General features: G+C 42.5%; 1 protein-coding gene, 2 long non-coding RNA genes and 1 pseudogene across 3 annotated transcripts; 3 read left to right on the top strand and 1 right to left on the bottom strand.

Annotated features, from left to right (window-relative positions):
* The first annotated feature begins 6,734 nt into the window (after positions 1–6,734).
* Positions 6,735–10,432, top strand: LOC115196004 (uncharacterized). Its single transcript, XR_003878790.1, has 3 exons — positions 6,735–6,794; positions 9,901–10,060; positions 10,335–10,432. It is a non-coding gene; the product is annotated as an uncharacterized LOC115196004 (long non-coding RNA).
* Positions 10,433–10,728: 296 nt separating this feature from the next.
* On the top strand, positions 10,729–15,131 carry LOC115195129 (steryl-sulfatase-like; annotated as a pseudogene).
* Positions 15,132–15,662: 531 nt separating this feature from the next.
* Positions 15,663–17,246, top strand: LOC115196005 (uncharacterized). The gene is made up of 2 exons (XR_003878791.1): positions 15,663–16,714; positions 17,171–17,246. It is a non-coding gene; the product is annotated as an uncharacterized LOC115196005 (long non-coding RNA).
* Positions 16,825–20,459, bottom strand: pnpla4 (patatin-like phospholipase domain containing 4). Its single transcript, XM_029756434.1, has 7 exons — positions 20,326–20,459; positions 19,805–19,992; positions 19,591–19,685; positions 18,730–18,865; positions 18,403–18,468; positions 18,129–18,281; positions 16,825–17,946 (listed from the first exon to the last, which is right to left on the bottom strand). The coding sequence occupies exons 2-7, from the start codon at positions 19,988–19,990 to the stop codon at positions 17,815–17,817; spliced, it is 768 nt and encodes a 255-aa protein (XP_029612294.1). The 5' UTR covers positions 19,991–19,992; positions 20,326–20,459; the 3' UTR covers positions 16,825–17,814.
* Positions 20,460–23,557: the final 3,098 nt, after the last annotated feature.

Below are 23,557 nucleotides of genomic sequence, written 5' to 3'. Positions count from 1 at the left end.
AACCCACAACCCTGGTGTTGCAAACACCATGCTCTACCAACTGAGCTACAGGGAAGGCTAAGTAAATATCAGTTTTGTTAAAAGTACACTCAAGAAAAACTATTTTATTCATCATAGTGATTAAGGAGAGCTACAGTGCTTTCAAAAAGTATTCACACCTCTTGGCTATTTCCATGTTTTGTTGTGTTACAACATTTAGATTTTGTGTCAGTGATCTGCACACAATAGCCCATTTATGGGCAGCAGGTTAGGAACATTGGAGCCAGTAACCAAAAGATTGCTGGTTCAAATCCCTGAGCTGCTAAGTTGTAAAAACCTGCTATCATGTCCTTGAGCAAGGTTGTTAACCTTCAACAACAACTGGGTGCTGATGAAGTTGCCTTCTTAATGTCTTTAGTCAATAAGTATTCAACCCTGTTGTTATGGCAAGCCTAAATAACTTCGGGAGTAAAGATTTGCTTAACAAGTCAGATAATAAGTTGCATGGACTCACTCTGTGTGCAATAATGGTGTTTAACATGATTTTTAAATGACTACTCCATCTCTGTACACCACACATGCAATTATCTGTAAGGTTCCTCAGTCAAGCAGTGAATTTCAAGTATAGGTTCAACAACAAAGACCAGGGAGGTTTTCCAACGCCTCGCAAATAAGGGCACCTATTGGTAGACAGTTAAAACATTTTTAAAGCATACATTGAATATCCCTTAGAGCATGGTGAAGTTATTAATTAATTACACTTTGGATGGGGTATCAATACACCCAGTCACTACAAATATACAGGCGTCCTTCCTAACTCAGTTGACAGAGAGGAAGGAAACCGCTCAGGGATTACAGCATGAGGCCAATGGTGATTTTAAACCAGTTACAGAGTTAAATGGCTGTGATAGGAGAAAACTGAGGATGGATCAACAACTTTGTAGTTACTCCACAATACTAACCTAAATGACAAGAAGGAAACCTGTACAAAATAACTAAAATACTCCAAAACATGCATCCTGATTGCAACAAGGCACTAAAGTGAAAGTGCAAAACATTTGGCAAAGAAATCCTCAATACAAAGCATTATGTTTGGAGAAAATCCAAGACAACACATCACTGAGTATCATACTCTTCATGTTTTCAAGCGTGGTGGTGTCTGCATCATGTTATGGGTATGCTTGTCATCGGAAATGACTAGGGAGTTTTTTTTAATAAAATACATGAAATAGAGCTAAGCACAGGCAAAGTCCTAGAAGAAAACCTGGTTCATTCTGCTTTCCAACAGACATGAGATTTTTTCTTCCACTTTGACATTACAGAGTATTTTATGTAGATCGTTGACCAAAAAATGACAATTAAATCCATTTTAATCCCACTTTGTAACACAACAAAATGTGGAAAAAGGGGTGTGAATACTTTCTGAAGGCACTATAAGTTTGGGCCGACCTTTTTTTTCTTCAGGTAACACTTGGACTGAAGAATTTGAGTAAACCAAAAAAAAGGCTGTGGAACCAGTTACTTAATAATACTTAGTTGAAACAATTAGATTTGTGGGAATTAAAAAAACATTTTTACAGTGTGCAGGCTGTTGAGGTATTGGAGATGGAAATCAAACTACTTGTTTTCAAATGGAAGTAAGACTGGAAAATCAGTCCTCGGGTTCAGTAGTTAGTTCAGGCTCTGTGTGCCAAAGGTCAAATAGGGTGTGCTTATCTTTGTCCTGCTTCACTGCATATGCAAGCGGGTAACCTGTACGAGTGTGAGGTGTGAAATGGAAATGTGTATTTTTGCATATCCCAACTTCCCCTGAGACACCCTCGGAGAGTGGGGTCATTGCCAGGGATCAGCCATTATTGACCGCGATCGACTGATTTTTTACAACTTGTCATTTCGGAGATTAAAAATCGAAACCTTTTGTTTACTGGTCCAACGGTCCAACGTTCTAACTGCTGCCAATCAAGGGAGTATTTTGTTAACTTTGTTGTTGAGGTACTTAATGTTAAACCACCAAACTGTTACAATGTTCAATATTTAACAGTTGTGCATGCATTGCGTGTGTGTGTGTGTGTGTGTGTGTGTGTGTGTGTGTGTGTGTGTGTGTGTGTGTGTGTGTGTGTGTGTGTGTAGTACTGCTGTGATCCTCATGCACAAGCCTGGTCTGTGCTTCAGTGCTAATTTTGTTGACAGTCTATCACACACAAACACACACACAGCTCTGACAAACAGCTTAAGGCCTTGTGTGTCTTTCCCGGCTTCGACCTAAACCCTGCTTGTGAGCGATGAGGTTTAGCCACCCCACTGGGAAAACCACAAAACACCCTCAGATATTTGACTGGACAGCACAAAAAACAACTCTCCAAAATAAATGGCTTCAAATGGCACATCGATAGTTGTTTGCTGTCCACATATCTGGCATTTTTTATCTGCCCGCACCCAATCATTCTTTTTTATTATTTTATGCTTTTGTTCTTTATAGTGATGTAAGTACTCATAATTCCAATTAGATTTTATTGAGGCTGTCTGATTCCAGTTCAAATACGGCATAACTGTGAACAAAATCAAACACTCTAACCATCTGTTGTGGTTGCGGCATGACCGGAGGGCTGCAGACAAATGAATGCATCAAGTCAAAAGCTTTTCGCTGGCTTGAACATCAAGTGAAACAGACCCTTTTGACTGCACTGTTAAACCACTTGAACAGTTTGTCTCTGACTTTTATTCTTATAGTCATGTACATGTAAACAGAAAGACAATTGTTTTCAGTTGCAATCCATTTTGGAAAATGTATGATAAACCCTCAAAAACATTATAGTCTTGTTATTGCTTCAGGGTCAACCAAAGGCAGAGAAACTTAAGAGCATCGGATACCCAATTTATTTTGATAGCTCCAGTATGAATGCCCCAGTATGCCACAGAAGTATGGAAATTACTGTCAGTGGAACAGTATAGTCAGTGGAATTGCAGGCGACATAAATGAAGGATCATTATAGAAATAGAATCAGATATAAATCATTGAATTTAGTTTTTATAAATTACTCCACCCTATTAGTTATTTTTCCTCTCCTGACGCGAGGGACAATTTGAAAGAGATCTCTGCATATTGCTCCTGCTTTCTCTATTTGTGATCAAAGAGAGAGCACGCATGACAAGATCGTATGTTTTCAATATGGCAACATGTGAGGATGCCAACAACGAGGATTCCTGCAAATGTGTACCGTAATGGAGGTGTACCGTAAGAGATGACCACAAACACTCTACCTCACCTCTCGGTCTGTCACCACCATGAGTGAGGGATGCCTGCGCTGTCCCTATCCAGGTGTGCTGTCAATGACCAGTATGATAAGATCTCGATGGGGGTAGAGAGAGAGAGAGAGAGAGAGAGAGAGAGAGAGAGAGAGAGAGAGAGAGAGAGAGAGACACACAGAGAGAGAGAGAGAGAGAGAGAGAGAGACTACATAGAGAGAGAGACACACACACAGAGACTACATAGAGAGAGACTACATAGAGAGAGAGACACACACAGAGAGAGAGAGAGAGTGAGAGAAAAAAACGAGAACAAGAGAGAGATGCATGACCCTAACCATACCCTTAGTCCGTTATCCCTCTGGGTGGGCAGGAAGGACCCCAGAGCCAGGAGGAGAGGCCCTCAGGGGCTATGGACACTCTTACAGGTCATCTGTTGTCACTGAGAACCAGTCATGAACCATTCACATATCACATATCAAACGAAAGCTGGTCCAGGCTGATAGGGGGAGGCCTGGGGAAGCCCTGGACCTCACAGGGTGATGAGGGAATGTGTCCCAGACCCAAAGAAATTGAGCTGCATATTGGGGGGGATCTTGGGGGGGAGGGGAATGTCTACAAGCCACATTATGAAGAGTTTGTCTTTGAGTATCAATCAATCACATTTATTTATAAAGCCCTTTTTCACCAGATGTCACTTTTCAGCAGATGTAACAAAGTGCTATACAGAAACGCAGCCTAAAACCCCAAACAGCAAGCAATGCAGGTGTAGAAGCATGTAGAGGAGAGTTTGTCTTTGAAAGAGGCTGGTGAAGCCGACAGAGCTCCATTAGAAGACATAAGCTGACTCAACGGCAAACACTAAATAAATCACTGCATACTGTGGGGAAGTTGTTTTTACACAGCTCTCATTGTAAGATGTCTTGAACTGGAAGATCTGCTGTGCAATGCTGCTCCCTGCTGGAGACATATCCATACCACGCTGAATATCAAAATAAAAGACGTCAGTGCAAAACGCACAATGTGCATTTTTTAATAACCACCATTTAAAAAAAAAAATAATATCATCAATATTACTGTTGTTTACACAAACACAATAAGAAACAATACAAATGCTCCAATCACTAATTAGCGCAGCATCAAAGTGATGTTGTAGTGAACGTGGAATGACTGTTCAGGTTCATCACTCTCCTGATTTACCGTGTTGTCAGACAGCTAATGTATAATCAGCCTAATTACAGCCACTTTTTTCTGGGCTGGAACTCGTGGTGCTGTCCTGTCACCATCAGGCCTGTGATTCTGTCAATTACAGTACAATGGATACACCATAGATAGAACTGGTTTCATCTCTATGGGATGCACATTCTGTGAACAACGTACAATGGACGCACATTCAGAAGAGACTTACTCTCTCTCTCTCTCTCTCTCTCTCTCTCTCTCTCTCTCTCAAACCTGTCAGGGCCTAGTTCACGTATGCATGGCATACAGAGTGATTAATGACACGCCACACACGCCTTGTAATTTATACATCTAACATTGGTGGAAATGCGTTGCACTTGAATATTTATAGGAAAAGTAGTTGAAAGATGAGAAAGATGAGTTGAAAAAAGTAGTTGAAAGATGAGAATCCAACAACCTTCACACAGAAGTTTGACCTCATGGACTAAAGAACAGGTCTGTTGCTGTTCAATAGCTAAGTGGGCAGGAAAATGTAGGGTTTTACTGGGCAGTGGGTAGGACAGGCCTATTAAATGATCAGGTAATAGTTTCAAACTTCACCTAGTGTAAAAGTGCCCATCACGCATATAAACCCAACACGGCCCCCTGTTCTGCAATATATGGCTTAGACAACAGATGACAGTGTTTATCCATATGAGACCAGACCTGGGAGAGAGGCGAAACAGAGACAGATCTCTCCTAGGAATAGGTTGCAGAAATACAGAGAAAATGAAGGGATAAATGGAAAATCCCTTAACAGATTTGTATTACAAACGGCTGTAAGAAATGGAAAGCCATGTAACAAACCCCCCCCCCCCCCCACCGTCCCCATCATCTAAATCTCAGCTAGCTTTTTATAACGGTATGTATTCAATGGAAATATTGTATTACCATTTCCTCAATTGCCAATTTCACATGGTTGGAATATTTCCATGAAAAGCAATTGATGTGTTTTGTAGGATTTCACCCCTCTCTCTTTTCAGTCAGTCGTGTGCTTCTCCTGTGGAACGCAGCTCGACATCAAAAGACTAATCAGCTTGCCAGCATCAACACAAAAATCTCACCCGAAAGCTCTACATTTTGTCATGAGTATTTCAACTTCAGGGACACTCATCTGCAACCATACATACTAGTTAACCACTCTGCTGAGGGATTTACAGTGTGAAAAATTCATATTTGACAGACAAAAAACAGCACAAGTGTGAATATTCATCATGACTCATATCACAGTGTGATCAAAGAGTCTGTTCTGAGAGTCGACCACGTAAAACTAGAATGGGAAGTCATTCTAGATGTAATAGAATTTACAAATTCTTATTCTATGGTCAATCCTCTGACCAGTGTGTGAACCAGACTTGACCTGCTGTACCGTCACCGTTTCCTTTTTCCGACAGTATCTAAAAGATAACTGGTCAATGCCTGTAGACCAGTTCAGTTCATCCAACCACAGACAAGGATAACATCATCTGGTTCTACAGCACATCTAGGGCATTCCTACTCTGTGCCTCCGATTGATGTATGAAACAGTCATGTCCTATTCTGCTTAGAGGGGTAGAGAGGGTCAAGTCAAGAGCATCAAGAACGTATGGCCGGGAACTTTGCGTTCAAGGCAGAGACAATAGCATTGGTCAGAAAGTGAAAAGTGAATATTGCGATTGTAGGTCTCCTGGGTGGTGCAGTGGTCTAAGGCACTGCATCTCTGTGCAAGTGGTGTCACAATCCCTGGTTCAAATCCAGGCTGTATCACATCTGGCTGTGATTTTGAGTCCCATAGGGTGGTGCACAATTAGCCCAGCGTCAGCTGGGGTAGGATATCATTGTAAATAAGAATTTGATCTTAACTGACTTGCCTAGTTAAATACACAAATTGTAGGCCTACTAATAGAGATATGATGGAACCTCTTGTTGGCAGGGTTCTACTGTAGGCCTATGCCAGAGTAAATTACATTTCCAAAAAATTGTAAAGGTGTTTAGCCAGCCTGTGAATTTGTAATTTTAACTAGTGAAATAGAATTATAGATTTTTTGAAGAATATTGTCTTACCTTATTAATATGATCCACTAGTGTGGGGTTCCTTATGTTCCTGACACAAGGGGTATCTAAACATGTTAAATAAATATTGGCAGGGATTAAGGCTGCACAATGGATTGTAGGATTGCACTATAGAGAGTTGAAATCTACAGTATTTTAGTCTTGATTGCACTACATTTAGGCAGCACACAGGTCACCTAAAATATTTGGATAAACCATAATCCAATGAGACTGCGTCATTCTTAGTCACATGACAGTTGACAAAAAAACGTACTTCTTGTTTGGAGCGAAAACATTTCGAGACATGCATATCCACACAGGTAGGATTTGAACGACTTGGCAACAATATAGCCTTCACCAGGGATAATAAACTAGATTCAGCCGCGGGACGATTTTTTTTTTCTTGAGTGGATGGTCAGGTTGCCGGTGTTGTGCCGAAAATCTCCCCCCTGTCAGAATTCCCTCCCCCTTCGCGTTCTTCATTGCTGCGACTTGCTTGCTAGTTGATCATTTGTATACTGTACATTGACAGCAAGAAGCCCAAACAGATATAACATTTGTCTAAAACATAATACTTTCAAACCTGGCTTACAATTGTATACAATCACATAAATATCTCTGTTATGGGTGGGAATACTGTACTTCGGAGAAGATTTCCTAAATTAAAATGTAAAAAAAAAAAAAGTATTTTATGTCCAAATAACATCACCCGCGTTCCGCCAGTTGGAGAACCCTGGCCTAAACTGTAACGTTAGCGATCTATGGTTTCGCAGACGCTCTACACACTCCAGTAGGGCTCTAAAATGGCTGTTTGTCCTGTTCAAAAGTAGTACACTATATAGGGTATAGGGTGCCATTTGGGTCTGAAACCTTAGTAACATTTGCTCTAGCTCTCTTCAAAGCACGTTTTATTAGTCGCGTACACAGATTAGCGGGTGCAGCGAAATGCTTATGTTGCTAGCTCTTAAAAATGCATTAAAATGTTCAAACAATTAAAATGTAAGGAGACAAAAAAAAGACAAGAACGAATCTGATTAGCAAGCCAAATAGTCTTGTAGCAGTAATCAAATGATATCTATACCTATGTACACCTGATTTACAGGTCAGCTGATATCTATAGCAGTATTTGCAGCCCCCCGCACCTCTGATTCAGAGGGGTGGGGTTAAATGCGGAAGACACATTTCAGTTGAAGGCATTCAGTTGTACCACTGACTAGGTATACCACTTAACTTATAAAGTGCATTCGAAAGTATTCAGACCCCTTGACTTTTTGAACATTTTGTTACATTACAGCCATCTTCTAAAATTGATTAAATTAATTGTTTTCCTTGTCAATCTACACACAATACCCCATAATGACAAAGGGAAAACAGGTTTTTAGAAATTTTAGCAAATTTGTTAAAAATAAAAAAACAGATACCTTATTTACATAAGTATTCAGACCCTTTGCTATGAGACTCGAAATGTAGCTCAGGTGCATCCTGTTTCCATTGATCTTCCTTGAGATGTTTCTACAACTTGATTGGAATCCATCTTTGGAAAATTCAATTGATTGGACATGATTTGGAAAGGCACACAACTGTAAGGTCCCACAGTTGACAATGCATGTCAGAGAAAAAAACAAGCCATGAGGTCGAAGTAATAGGCCATAGAGCTCCAAGACAGGATTGTGTCGAGGCACAATTCTGGGGAAAGGTACCAAAAAATGTCTGCAGTATTGAAGGTCCCCAAGAACACAGTGGCCTCCATCATTCTTAAATGGAAGAAGTTTGGAACCACCAAGACTCTTCCTAAAGCTGGCCGCCCGACCAAACTGAGCAATCGGGGGAGAAGGGCCTTGTTCAGGGAGGTGACCAAGAACCCGATTGTCACTAACAGAGCTCCGGAGTTCCTCTGTGGAGATGGAAGAATCTCCCAGAAGGACAACCATTTCTGCAGCACTCCACCAATCAGGCCTTTATGGTAGATTGGCCAGATGGAAGCCACTCCTCAGTAAAAGGCACATGACAGCCAGCTTGGAGTTTTCCAAAAGGCACCTAAAGACTATCAGAACATGAGAAACAAGGAAACCTGGCACCATCCCTATGGTGAAGCATGGTGGTGACAGCATCATGCTGTGGGGATGTTTTTCAGCAGCAGGGACTGAGAGTCTAGTCAGGATTGAGGGAAAGCTTAACGGAGCAAAGTACAGAGAGATCCTTGATGAAAACCTACTCACCTTCCGAAAGGACAGCGACCCTAAGCACGTAGCCAAGACAATGCAGGAGTGGCTTCAGGACAAGTCTTGAATGTCCTTGAGTGGCCCAGCCAGAGCCCGGACTTGAACCTGATCGAACATCTCTGGAGAGACCTGAAAATAGCTGAGCAGGGACGCTCCCCATCCAACTTGACAGAGGTTGAGAGGATCTGCAGAGAAGAATGGGAGAAACTCCGTAAATACAGGTGTGCCAAGCTTGTAGCATCATACCCAAGAAGACTCGGGGCTGTAATCGCTGACAAAGGTGCTTCAACAAAGTACTGAGTAAAGGGTCTGAATAATTATGTGATATTTTTTGTATTTAATTTTTTATACATTTGTAAAACAAAAAAAAAAAAAAAAAAAACGTATGTGCATTATGGGGTATTGTGTGTAGATTGATCAGGAAAAAAAATATTTTACCAATTTTAGAATAAGGGGTCTGAATACTTTCTGAATGCAATGTATAAGCTCTGTCAAGAATCCAGTGTATAAATAAATATGCGCTGTGTATAAACAGTGCAACTGAAATACAATGTACAGTAGGAGAAATGAATATTATGATGTGCTACGTCGGTGATAAAGTATTTAAATAGACAGTGTGAAATGGGAAGTGACCAGTGTTCTGTGTGTGTGTGTGTGTGTGTGTGTGTGTGTGTGTGTGTGTGTGTGTGTGTGTGCGCGTGTGTGCGTGTGTGCGTGTGTGTGCGCATCACCTGGTAGACGGCTAGTGATGGCTGGTAATAGAAGCAGTTTTTTAGAGTCTCTGTCTTAGCTTTGATGCCCCTGTCTGTCATGTCTGTTGGACGGTAGCCGAGTGAACGGTCCGTGGCTCGGGTGGCTACGGTCCTTAATGATCTTAATGGCCTTTACTTTGACACCGGGTGCCTTAGATGTCCTGGAGGGCAAGCAGTGTGTCCCTGGTAATGCATTGGACTGCCCGCACTACCTTCTTGAGAGCCATAATGCAGTTGAGGGCAGAGCAGTTACCCTACCAGGTGGTGATGCAGCCCAACAGAATGCTCTCAATGGTGCATCTGTAGAAGTTTGTCAGGGTCTTAGGGGCCATGCCACCACGATGTCGGTGTGCCGAGACCATTTCAGGTCCTTAGTGATGTACATGTCGAGGAACTTGAAGCATTTGACCCTATCCAATCATCTCGTATTGCCTCTGTCTTTGCTTCTCCAGTGTTACCTTGAAAAATGAAGTCCCCATGGATCCCATGCTGTCTAGGTCTACTGTTGTTGTTTGACGTGCGCTATGCCTTGAATGATGACAAAAGGCCGCATTTTGTCCTGATAATGGTCGATGACTTGGCGATCGGAGACAACGGGAACACAACCTTGCGGTAAGTTACAGTGATATAAACTGCAACAGGCTTTTTTTATGTTCTTTCCCATGTTTCTAAGCATGGCTTTCCTGCATGACATATACTTCTCATTTGTAGTTGTGATTCCTAACAAAAATGTACATCCTTCGCAAGACAACATTCTATTCTTTTCTTTTTATTGTGACTTCTAATTCTTGCTGTGCTCTGTGCTCACCTTTTAAAACACGGCTAAAACGTATCCTTCCAGATGATGAGCCCAGCTGGGTGGTAATGTGTTGTGTTGTGTCTGCAGGACCCCCACATCGCTGCCGCCCCCCCCCCCCTCTGTACGCCCAGCAGGGCAGCCTTCCTGATGGGCCGATATCCGATACGATCTGGTGAGGCGAGTCATAAACATAAAATCAAATGTTATAAGTCACATGCGCCGAACGGGCGTAGACTTTACTGTGAAATAGTTAAAAATAGTAACACAATAGCAATACAATATACAACACAACAACAACAAGAGCTCAGTGTGTAGCCTATCCTCCTGGGGTTTGACACAAAGCTTTGCCTAGTACTATAATTTGATCACTGAACAGATCACTAGCTAGTATTATGTGGTGTTAGGGATGCATTAGTTAGGCTATGTGGAGAGAATAGTTCATAAAACAGAATAAATAGTGTGATGACCACAATGCAGCAGGATGAATAGTACATCATCATTCCACTGTATAATTTTATACTTTGTTACTCTCCCCACTTTGTGATTTCATATCAGTTTTTGATCCTATTTTTGTCTTGGACAGTTAGGGGGTGTATATCATCTCTGCTGCATCTGGCAGTCTTCCCAAAGAAGAAGTCACCTTTGCCAAGGTCACCAAACGACAGGGCTACGAGACTGCTCTCATAGGTGAGCCAAAGTTCTCTCCTTTGTTACTATGTAAAGCGTCTTTAGGTCCATGAAAAACTCTACGTATAACCCATTTATTATCGTCGTGGGTATCAATACACTTTGGGAATAGGGAACACGCAGAAGCAGTGACAGTTAATGTGATTGGCTGCAGCGATGTGTCCGTTTTGTTGTTTGAAGGGTTTTTCCAATTCTGACTGTATATGATGATTGATTGATTTAAACTGTATAATAGCTTTTCATACTCATTATTGGCTTCTCTATGGTTGAACAGACAAAGTACATTTACATGTGAGTTGACATTCAAGGTCTTGTTCTTTGATATGCAACATGCCTCACAGGCTTTTCAGTAACCCATGTTGACATATTATTAATTGTAATAATTTTCATCATCTGCCTTCTTTCTCCACTGTTGAAAACACTTTGTGTGTTGTCTTTCAAGGTCGTTGTTCTTTGAAGATGCCTTAAGTTGCCAGTTTAAGGGTCCATCACCTGCCCCTTCTCTCCACTGTAGGAAAATGGCACCTTGGTCTTAACTGTGAGAGGAACTACGACTACTGTCACCACCCCAGTGCTCACGGCTTCGACCACTTCTGCGGTATAACCCTGACCAACTTACGTGACTGTCAGCCCGGCCACGGCGCCATCTTTGCCAATGTCCAAGCACACATACCCTTCAAGGTGATGTACACTATACAATACATGTTGATGATGCACACTATTTTGGTTTAACCTTTTAAATTGTTGGGAGCGTGTATAGAGTGTCTTCTCCATCTGCATTGCTTGCTGTTTGGGGTTATAAGCCGGGTTTCTGTAATAGCACTTTGTGACATCTGCTGATGTTAAAAGGGCTTTCTAAATACATTAGATTTGTCTACAGTTTACTCTCCATTAGTCAGCACCTCTACAGCCATTTTGGGGTGTGCTTCAGCTCATGCTTTTTACTACAGTGTTGCATTGAGTATTTTTACTTTTATTTATGTGTCCTGGTGTAACATGTGGTTCCGGATCGGTTTATGCTCTTGCCAACTCCATTGCTGTCATTGTCAAGCCAAACAAAGTGATAAGGAGTTTGCATGATGGCATAAACAGACTGGTAATCAGACTAGTTTTAATGTTGTTTGTTGTATGTAGTTTGTTTGACCTTTTAGCTAATAAAGAAAATTGTCCCTCAGGGATATAGGATAGTAAAGATTCTCAACTCTACCCTACAAGACCCTGGGAGTGGGTGTGGCTACCGTGACCCTCCTGCATGCGCGGGGCGTGGTCACAGGGCGGAGGAAGCTGGTGCTGAGTGTGGTGGCGTTGGTGGGCGCCGCGGCGGCCATCTTTGGTACGTTTGTTGCCACGTCCCCCGACTTCAGCTGCTTTCTGATGAGGAGCCGGGAGGTGGTGGAGCAGCCGTATGTCTCAAGAGAACCTGACCCAGAGAATGACAGATGAAGCAGTGGACTTTTGAGAAAGGTGTGTGTTGAGTTTTTTTTATTTATATTTCCCCTACTACATGATAGATTGAGACAGAATAGAAGCCAAATCAAGTGTTTGTGTGTGCGCGTGTGAGTGTGTTTGATTATTGTTTATTTGTGTCTTGTGTGTGGGAAGAAACTCTAACGGGCATGTAAGGAAAGTGTGTGTAAAGGGTTGGTGACCTAGGTGACTGTGTCTGTAAAATGAAAGCATACTGTACACGGTAGTTTCCGTTGTTGTCATACAATTATTTTCTTCCATTTACACTGTGTGTGTGTTGACTATTTTGACAGGAATTCTGCACTACCCTTCCTGTTGTTCTTCTCCTTCATCCAAGTGCACACGGCCATGTTTGCATCGCCAGCCTTCCAGGGGACCAGTCAGCACGGTATCTATGGAAACGCCGTCCAGGAAATAGACTGGAGTGTAGGTTAGACTTGATATTTACTCTATATTGCTGTATGGCTTTCTTTTTTTATGTCCAATAAGTTATAAGGTTGGAAGATTTGAAATGTCCACACTAATTATATTTGAAAGGTTGAAAGATTTGATTGGATTTTACCTATTATGTCCTGTTTCATAACATCTGTTCGTAGGTCACCTCATGCAGACTCTGAACCGGTTGAACCTGAGGGAGAACACACTGGTTTACCTGACCTCAGACCAGGGGGCGCACCTTGAGGAGATCTCAGTCCGGGGGGACGTGCACAGAGGATGGAATGGCATATAGAAAGGTACAGTCTGTAACAGCTTCAGAAGAACAGGTCAACAGAGGCCGAACAGCCAGATGTCTAATTTTTAAAACAATTTTTTTTGTTAATAGGAGTAAAAATACTCAACCTAGAAGTGCAGGTGCAGAGAGGCTTTAGTTTGCATCTGCAGTGGTTTAGTAGAGTATATTAATAGGAATGTTTATGGGAAGTCAGAACCAGTCAATGTATAGAATAGAATAATAGATTACTAGATAAATTGCTCAGATTATCTAAATGTCCTCATGCATAAGAGACGAGACGTTTCCGTGAAAGGTTCTGGTAAGCCTTATATTTCAGTCGAGTGATAAAGGACTTCCCATATTCTCAGTCCTCAGAAAGTGCTTCGATCTGTCTCTGAGCAGTAGGGAAATCCACCAACTAGGAGGGGTGATCCGAGTTCCAGGACTGCTCCGTTGGACTGGGATGTTACCTGCATGGAAAGACATTGATGAACCCACCAGTAACATGGACATCTTCCCTACTGTGGTGAAGTTAGCCGGAGGGACGGCACCGGGGGACAGGTGAGTGCTGTGAAATTGCTGAGGTCTGAGGGGCATTGTTTGTTCAAGTACTTCTGTTCCTATGGTTAAGTCCAAAGCACTAGAAGGGTTTTCTAGTAGCCTCGTCTATCAGTCAAAACTACAGCGTTTGGAATCTAGGTCACCATAGAAATGATATGCACTCTCAGTGCTCTGAATCACCCCCTAACTAGAGACATTATATTCACAATAGGTGTCAAAAGGGACCTACTAGAAAAAAATCTCAGCTAATGAAAAAACGGATCAGGCTGATCTAAACCTTTGATCAAAGGTTTTCAAGGGCCTTTGAGGTCTCTCTGCCTACGCAAAGGATCATTCCTACAGCGTGCTCCACTTCTGTGTCTCAGCGATAATTTATTGTGTGTGTCTGTGTGTGTGTTTGTGTCTTCTCTTCCTAGAGTGATAGACGGTCATGGCCTCATGCCCCTGCTGCAGGGGAAAGTTGAGAGATCAAAGCACGAGTTTCTCTTCCATTACTGTAATGCCTACCTCAACGCTGTCAGGTGGCAGCCTCCCAACAGTAAGTCCACATTTCCAATGTAATAGTTTTAAGAATGCAATTGAATTACTGTAATAGTGCTGCTAATTATGATTAAGAATTCCAATGTTTTTTGTAAGCAAGTTAACGTGAAACGTAAACTACTATGGTGGTTGTAATTCATTGTAAATCTTTAAGGTTATTCAAAATGGAAGGTGTTCTTTTTCACTCCGGACTTCTACCCCGAGAACGGGACAGCCTGCATGCATACCCATGCCTGTTTCTGCATCGCATCCTACGTGACCTCCCATGACCCCCCTTTGTGCTTTGACCTCTCCCGCGGCCCCCTTGGAGACCACGCTCCTTACCCCAGACACGGAACCCGCCTTCCACTCGGTCGTGGAGGTGATCCGGGCTGCAGTGGCCCTCCATAAGGAGTCCATCACCCCCGTTCAGGACCAGCTCGCCCCGGGACACCTCCTACGGAAGCCCTGGCTGCAGCCCTGCTGCTCCTCCCTTTCCCAGCTCTGCAGGTATGAGAGAGATGGTGGGAGAGACGGCCACCGGAGCACTGCAGCGGCAGACTCTCCACAGGACCGGCACATTGCTTAACACTGCGGGGAGGGTAACGTAGGAACCCATCTTTTAGTATGTATGTAAACAAAATCTGAGAGAGACAAATGGCAGGGGAAATACCCCCATTTTAACTGGACTTGTTGGTAGAACTAACCTGGATCTACTTTACGTGTGTGTGACCTCACTGGGTAATCCGTAATAACAGACTTTTTAGTATTTGTCCTCTCAGGAACACCTCCAGTAAAATATACCGTAAATTGTGTCACCTACGCTTGCTCCCTGAGGGGTTTATGCAGATGCTGCTATTTGGACTAAAATGCCATTTTAAAGCACTTTGTGATAAATGTATTTGTAAAAAAAAAAAAAAAGAAAGAAAAAAGCGCAATATGAATCAAATGTGATTGTTGAGGCCAGCAACTCAGTGCACTGATTAGCGCAAGGTCCAACTCAAGTTGGAGAATTTCTAGTTTTATTCTCCGGGGTGCTACAATAACCCTGTGTTACCCTTGTAGGTTACCGATGATCATTTAATCACTGTTCATCATTTAGACACTACAGGGTCTCTGTAAAAGGCATCTGCACATCCAAGAAGCAATCAAACTGAGTGGACAACCGACATGAAAAGACCAGGGGCGGTTCTGGGGGGGGGGGGGGGCAGTGCCCCGTGACAACAATTTTGGACCCCCCTAAATGTGGAGTATGAAATCATTTTTACATAACTAATTTTTGCTATCGTTCTTTTTTTACATCCGTTATTAGACAGTGGCAACGCGGAACACTAATGATTATGAACATGGTCTTTTGCCTGCTAATGCCTGCAATGCAGTGAAGAAAACGATATGACAACAATAACGTCTAATGTAACTGGCCCCTCTAACACTACAACTGGCCCCAGCTTGCCCCCCCCCCCCCCCCCGTTGAAATGGTCTAGAACCGCCACTGGGAAAGACATGGCTGTATTAACAAATAGAGCTGTATTAAGATGTTCAGTAGAGCTGCCCTGTCTAATGCCAGCAGTCAGTACAGAGTCAGCCAGAGTCCCTGAGTCACACATGGCTCATCCCCCTGTGGTCACAACCAGCAGCAAATCTTCATCACCCAGACTGGCTTTAAGCTTAGCTCTTCATTTGATCTCAGATTTCAGTGACGTTTAGTTCATGTGTCTCAGTCTCCGTTTAACTCTATATCCAGCATTCTATTTGTCACCAACTACCATTAGCAAATCTCAGCATATTAAGGAGTGCTCTCTCCCCTGTTTAGTCATTTATATGATGGATGCTGAATTCTGATTTATTTTTGCGCATTCCCACACACCCATACATGTTATTACCATGTGTTCATTTGTTTCAACACATTTTTCTAAATGTAAATGATTAATGGTCTGATTTGGGTGGGGTACCAGCTACAACAGCACTACTGACGCTACCAATAACTACCAGCACCAATTACAGAACGACTGCCACTATCACTAGAACTGTGATTGATATTCTACTTGACTGATATTCTGACATTGTGTATAAATCTAATTATTTTCCTCCATCCATGGCCCTGTAATCACAGTGGCTGATCATTATTGGATCCATCCACAACAGAGTTTGGCAGTGATAGAAGCCAGCTGTTTATCTCGTCTTTGACTCGGGTCTGCGTCCCAAATGGCACCCTATTCCCTACATTGTGCACCACTTTTGACCAGTGGCCAGGGCTCTGGTCAAAAGTGGTGCACTATTTAGAGTGCCATTTGGGACGCAGCCCCGTGTGTCGGCTTGGCCACTGGTCCGTCACATCCAGCCCAGCCTCTCTGCACCCGGACGCCAGAGAAGTGGAGCGCAGCAGAGTTTTCCTCAGAGAGAGGAGAAAACCTAAGCAATATTAAACCATATGCCAGGGAATCTATGTCCCCAGGTGTTAATTACAACCGTGGACAAAAATTCGGCTCATTATTAGCAACAGCAGGGAGGCTGGATAGCGGTAAGAAAACACCATGGTTACTTCACTTTAGTGTGTGGATGGTAAATCCTGTTTACTTACAGGACTGTATGGCCTAGTTGGTGATGTACAATTCATTGAAACACTGATTGTGACATAACAGATATTTTTATGATTGCACAAAAATGTTTACAGTCATTATGTGGTTTCTGATCAAGCTAAATCTCAGCTTTAGTGTACAGATCAGCTCTTTGCCCTCATGCTGATGAGTGTACAGTGCTAAACGTTATTTATTTCAATTCATCCAAGTCTTTTTGGACAATTATGCTTTTATCAGTCACATTTGCTAAGTAGTTATGATAATTCAGCCTTGTCGTGTTAATAGATGCAGATATGGTACTTTGATGTTTTGGGGTTAGACTATTTCAGCAATTGCTACTGGATTTGAAGACCGTGAGTCATTTAAACAGAGCACATTTTGCCTTGGTTTCTATCCAGGCATGAAGAAGAAGTGTCCTCAGAAGATCCGGAGGGAGGTGTGTGTAGTGAGTGTGTGTGAGTTCAACCACCGGGGGAAAAAATGATCTCTTGAACACAGTGCACGTCGATACCCGAGGACCGGAGGAAGTTAAATGGTTCCTCAGGTGGAGAGAAGAACGTGCTGAGTTCAAACAACCATTTCTATGGTAACATCAAAGGGGTACTCCATTCTTGTCCTGGAGGAGCTGAAGGACCTCCGCTAGGTTAGCGTGACGCCACTGCCCGTTATATTATGTACTTCCGTGAAGTGCCCTACTGATTTCCCCACCGCCTGCCACTACTGGCTCAGGGGTAATGGATCGCTGCTGGAAATTGATGGCGAGGCGTGTTCAAAGACTGATTTTCACCTAGTTACCTCACATGAGAGATATAGTTACATGCAGTTGGCTGATATTCCAACGTCTCCTCAGATTATAGAGTAGCTATTACTGTTGATTTTATGGGCTACAGTGGATTTGCAAAGAGCAAATTATACATTTTACTTATGATTGTATTTTCTTTATTTTACACACTTTAAAATCTAAAATAAATCATGTGATTCCACCATATTTAAAAGTAAAAACACTATAATAAAAATAAAAATACTCAATTGAAATACAACACTACTGGATCCAGTTTTCGTTCTTCAGAAACCTCACTGCATCGTCATGACCCTCTTTACAATACTGGTTCATCCTTTCCTCTAATGGAGGGAATAAGGACTGGTTTAACCTGATGATGTTCTCCTTGGAAAACTGAGGGATAAAAACAGCACAAAACATCAACATCTACAAAATCGAACCAATTTAAATACTGCAAAAGAACTGTCCAGGCAAAATGATGTGCAAAACCATACAATGAATGCAATACACACTTGTTGAAGATGTGTACTGGCTGTATCCCTGTGAACATGTAATCAAACAGGGATCATCCTCACCATTACGTCCATGTTGGCCAGTTTGAGGTGGAGGTTCATGAGCCCTCTGTGTTTTGGGCAGATGTCTTGGGGACCTGCGAAGGGGGAAACTGTGATAGTACGTCCCTCTGGCAGGATGGGGAGACTATCCGTGAATCCCCCGTCAATCCATTTCTGAAGGATATGTGTTACAGTTAGTTTATAGATTTTCAGTTATAAACAAACAAAAAGTAACAATAAGCTCTTAATGGATAACATCCATTGGTTGAGTTTGAGATGCAGTTAAAGTTATTACCTGTCCTTGCCATTCCACCGGTTTGATTCCAGCATAGAAAGGCACAAAACTACTGGCCAAGAGTGCCTTAAATTAAAAGAGGCAAAGGAATTAGCTCAGACCTAATCCTAAAGTATGTAGTGAAAGAAATTTGTAAATGTTCCTTGACCCACACATATTGTTAGATATGCATTGCTCTGTCACTTGACTGGCTAAAACACAGAACTGACCCAACAATGCAGTGTATCAGGGGAAAACAATGGCCATGCTCCTCAAACATTTACGACAACATTTTGTGTTAAAGCCAAGGTACAGTAATATAATCTGCTCATGCTTGTGGCAGGCTACCTTTATGAGGTCCTCCCTGGAGGCAAAGCTGGACACGATGGTGTTCTTGCCACTTTTTGAATGTGTTATAGAGATGTGAAGGCGATTGCCTGCTTTACTGTGGGCATCGCCAGGCAGAAACTCTTCGATGCCCTCCCTGGGGAGAACAAAGGGACAGATGCTTTTTTGTCATGTTTTTAATAATGAATTTAACAACACTGTACGGCTCTATAATAAAACATGCACTTATTACACGATCTGTTGGCTGTGTAATGCGTGCACTTAATGAAGATACAAATGCAACCATTGTTCAGTTCTATAGCCTTAGATTGAATTTACTCCTCACACATGAATAGCTCCATTTATTATAAAGGTGTTACAAATGAAAAAAGATTGACATACCCAGTTATCTAGACGTGGCTTTAACGCATAGAAATACACAGTGTACAAAACATAAAGAGCACTTATTCCCATTCAACCCAACCAACTGGCTCTCTGTGTTTCTGCCTGTCTAACTATGTGCGCATATGCATCTGAATATGACTGTTCTATACACTGAGTATACAACACATTAAGAACACCTGCTCTTTCCATGACATAAGACTGACCAGGTGAATCCAGGTGAAAGCTATGATCCCTTATTGATGTCACTTATTAAATCCACTTCAATCAGTGTAGATGAAGGGGAGGAGACCGGATAAAGATGGATTTGTTTCACCTAAAGGACATCAAGCCAACTTGACACAACTGTGAGAAGCACTACGCAGTCAACATGGGCTATGCTTTCGACAACTTGTAGAGGGGGGGTGCAACTCAATATTATGGTGTTCCTAATCTTGGTATATTCAGTGTATAGCTCTCTCAGAGTTAGTAAGTGACTACCTGAGTGTAAGCATGAAGTTATATCCAGGAGTCACAGCTCCAAGCCTCTGGCTTCTGACATCTTTCGCAAATCTGAAGGTAAATTCTTTGACACTCTATTGGAAAAAGACCAAATGTATCAAACCAGCAGTAGGCCTAAACACAACAAAAATGTACAAGGAATAGAAGAAAGAAGAATAGCATGCTGGTGATGATGAAGACCTTACTATCTTACCTCTAGTTTGTCTGGAGCAGTGACCATCACTGCAGCCACCAGAGCTCCAGCGGATGCCCCGGCACATGCCCTGAGAGAGCTCACCAGCTTGCCTCCATGTCTCAGGATGGCTCCACACGCGCCCAGTTGGTAGATACCCAGGAATCCACACGCAGCAAAAGAAAGGTTCACCACTGGTACTGTCATCTCTATAAAGAGAACATAGATAGCATTATTCGTTGAATAAACTATGAGGTTAATTGACCAACATAGTTACTGTAACTTCACCAGTGAAATATCGTGTAAAAACCTAATCAAATCCATATTAGCACAGTGGAATTTTGTAGCTTGATAACTGCATGTGGCAGTCAGCACTAGTAAATCTGATGTAGGCTAGGCTAAACAACATACCTAGTAGGCTTATTCACTCATTACAGAGGCAGTCGAACTAATACTGTAAACTACAACAAGTCCCTGCTCGTTAATAACAAATGTAGCGTTCAAGGTTGATCTACACACACATACAAAAAAAGCTTCCTTACCGTATATGGTGGCATTGCGGTTTTAGAAACAATTGTAGTAAACTAAAACTGCTTGTTCTGCACTGCTTTGCAAATATTGATGACAATGTAAATAAGTGCTTTACTTCCGGGGTTTCCGCGGTGTTTCAAAATAAAAGACTACAACGATTTACAAAACTATCCGTTGAAATACGGTGATATTGACTAAACCTGTAAGAAAACATTGGGATACATGGTCTGGTTTGTGTTAGTGAAATAATACGTGAAATGTCTACTGAACAAATTATACTTTGACATCTATAGCAGCAGCTGAGCTATAATAATGCATATTTTTCGGAGATGTCCCAGTATCTTCCAGCGCATGTGTTCCGGCTTCAGTCAAACACGCTGCGGTCTTGGGCCCGTTGCGAGCCACGCATTTACATTTTATGGCTTTAAAAAGTGAAACACTCTTAAAACTCTAGCCCTACAGTGGACAAGTCATAATACCCATAAAACCTAGAAAAAACGGATTTTTCCCATAGGGGATTTTAGAAACACTTCAAACAAGGTATGTGTTCATGTAGGCTTTCCCTGACGTGACGTTTTGATAACTCTGTAAAACTCTCTCTGATAAGGTGACTTTTATCAATATATTCGGCTCAATTTACTCTCAGACTCGAAAATGCTATTAGCATCAAAGTAGACATGCAAGACTACAAATCCCTCCAAGCTCCTGCACATCCGGCACATGCATTTCAGTGGAGGCTGCTGAGGGGAGGACGGCTCATAATAATGGCCGGAATGAGCAAATGGAATGGGCAGTGACAGACCATGTGTTTGATGTATTTGATACCATTCCACTAATTATGCTCCAGCCATTACCACGAGCCCTTCCTCCCAAATTAAAGTTGCACCAACCTCATGTGACACATTTGGTCATGTGTCTTGTACAGAATACTATCCTAGTAGCAGTCTGATATTTACAATGTGCCATGAAAACTAGGCAATTTTTTTCCTACCTGTCCAGTCATACTCGGGATCTCAGCGAATCGTTCGACATCATTCTGTCTCAGTTGCAGCATTCAAATTGCGGTCATCGTGTGTCTGTGAATCACAGCATTTCCACAGGTTGAGCCATACACAATAAAACTTAAAGGATTAACTCCACCCAAAAACTAAACTCAGCAAAAAAAGAAACGGCCCTTTTTTCAGGACCCTGTCTTTCAAAGATAATTCATAAAAATCCAAATAACTTCACAGATCTTCATTGTAAAGGATTTAAACACTATTTCCCATGCTTGTTCAATGAACCATGAACAATTAATGAACATGCACCTGTGGAATGGTTGTTAAGACACTAACAGCTTACAGACGGTAGGCAATTAAGGTCACAGTTATGAAAACTTAGGACACTAAAGAAGTCTTTCTACTGACTCTGAAAAACACCAAAAGAAAGATGCCCAGGGTCCCTGGTCATCTGCATGAACGTGCCTTAGGCAAGGAAGCAAGAGGACTGCAGATGTGGCCAGGGCAATAAATTTCAATTTCCGTACTGTGAGATGCTTAAGACAGCGCTACAGGGAGACAGGACGGACAGCTGATCGTCCTCGCAGTGGCAGACCACGTGTAACAACACCTGCACAGGATCGGTACATCCGAACATCACAACTGGGGAACAGGTACAGGATGGCAACAACAACTGCCCGAGTTGCACCAGGAACGCACAATCACTCCATCAGTGCTCAGACTGTTCCCAATAGGCTGAGAGAGGCTGGACTGAGGGCTTGTAGGCCTGTTGTAAGGCAGGTCCTCACCAGACATCACCGGCGACAACGTCACCTATGGGCACAAACCCACCGTCGCTGGACCAGACAGGACTGGCAAAAAGTGCTCTTCACTGACGAGTTGCGGTTTTGTCTCACCAGGGGTGATGGTCGGATTCACGTTTATCGTCGAAGGAATGAGCGTTACACCGAGGCCTGTACTCTGGAGCGGGATCGATTTGGAGGTGGAGGGTCCATCATGTCTGGGGCGGTGTGTCACAGCATCATCGGACCAAGCTTGTTGTCATTACAGTCAATCTCAACGCTGTGCGTTACAGGTAAGTCATCCTCCTCCCTCATGTGGTACCCTTCCTGCAGGCTCATCCTGACATGACCCTCCAGCATGACAATGCCACCAGCCATACTCCTCGTTCTGTGCATGATTTTCTGCAAGACAGGAATGTCAGTGTTCTGCCATGGCCAGCGAAGAGCCCGGATCTCAATCCCATTGAGCACGTCTGGGACCTGTCGGAGGACCTGGGACCTGTCGGAGGGTGAATCCCCCCCAGAAATGTCCGGGAACTTGCAGATGCCTTGGTGGAAGAGTGAGATAACCTCACAGCAAGAACTGGCAAATCTGGTGCAGTCCATGTGGAGGAGATGCACTGCAGTACTTAATGCAGCTGGTGGCCACACCAGATACTGACTGTTACTTTTGATTTTGACCCCCCCTTTGTTCAGAGACACATTATTCCCTTTCTGTTAGTCACATGTCTGTGGAACTTGTTCAGTTCATGTCTCAGTTGTTGAATCTTGTCATGTTCATACAAATGTTTACACATGTTAAGTTTGATGAAAATAAACGCAGTTGACAGTGAGAGGACGTTTCTTTTTTTGCTGAGTTTATATTTTAGTAATTGTTTCATTAGCCCATTGTTGACATAGTCCCAAAATGTTTTGCTTGTCAGCAGTCACATTTTCAAGATATGTAACTTTCAAAATACATAAATCATTCCTGTAGGATGCATTTTGCATCATATGATACTGCGTTTTTAATGTACAGTATGTTCATATGGTATCTGGTTGACTAACAAAATCAATGGTGGCCTCCTGGAGGTCAGGGCCCCCCCAAAATGTTTAGGGGGGTCCCCTGGAGGTGCCCTTCGTGCCCGGTCAGTAATTCAGCAATGATCACGACAAGGTTTAGAAAGCTGGTTTACCTACCAAACGAATTTACCTAGCAATCTATAAAATGGTAGCTGAAATTGGCCAATTGAGTGACTGTCAGTGACTGACATAATAAGAGGAAAACTTCTGATGCAGTATACATTTTTTCCCCGAAATTGCAACATTGTGTATTCTACTATTCTAAATCGCAACAGTAAGTTGAGACCCCAACTGAGTTCCCACATTTAAAAAAAGTATTAATAATATATATTTGTCTAATGGTAAGTCCGCCACTGACTGGAGGAACTCTCTTTGCTGGATGTGGGTTCGGGTCATGTGTG

This window comes from Salmo trutta, chromosome 6, assembly GCF_901001165.1.
Source record: "Salmo trutta chromosome 6, fSalTru1.1, whole genome shotgun sequence".
NCBI classification, from domain to species: domain Eukaryota; kingdom Metazoa; phylum Chordata; class Actinopteri; order Salmoniformes; family Salmonidae; genus Salmo; species Salmo trutta.
The sequence above is the reverse complement of the archived record's forward strand: the minus strand, read 5'-3'. Positions and strand labels throughout refer to the sequence as shown.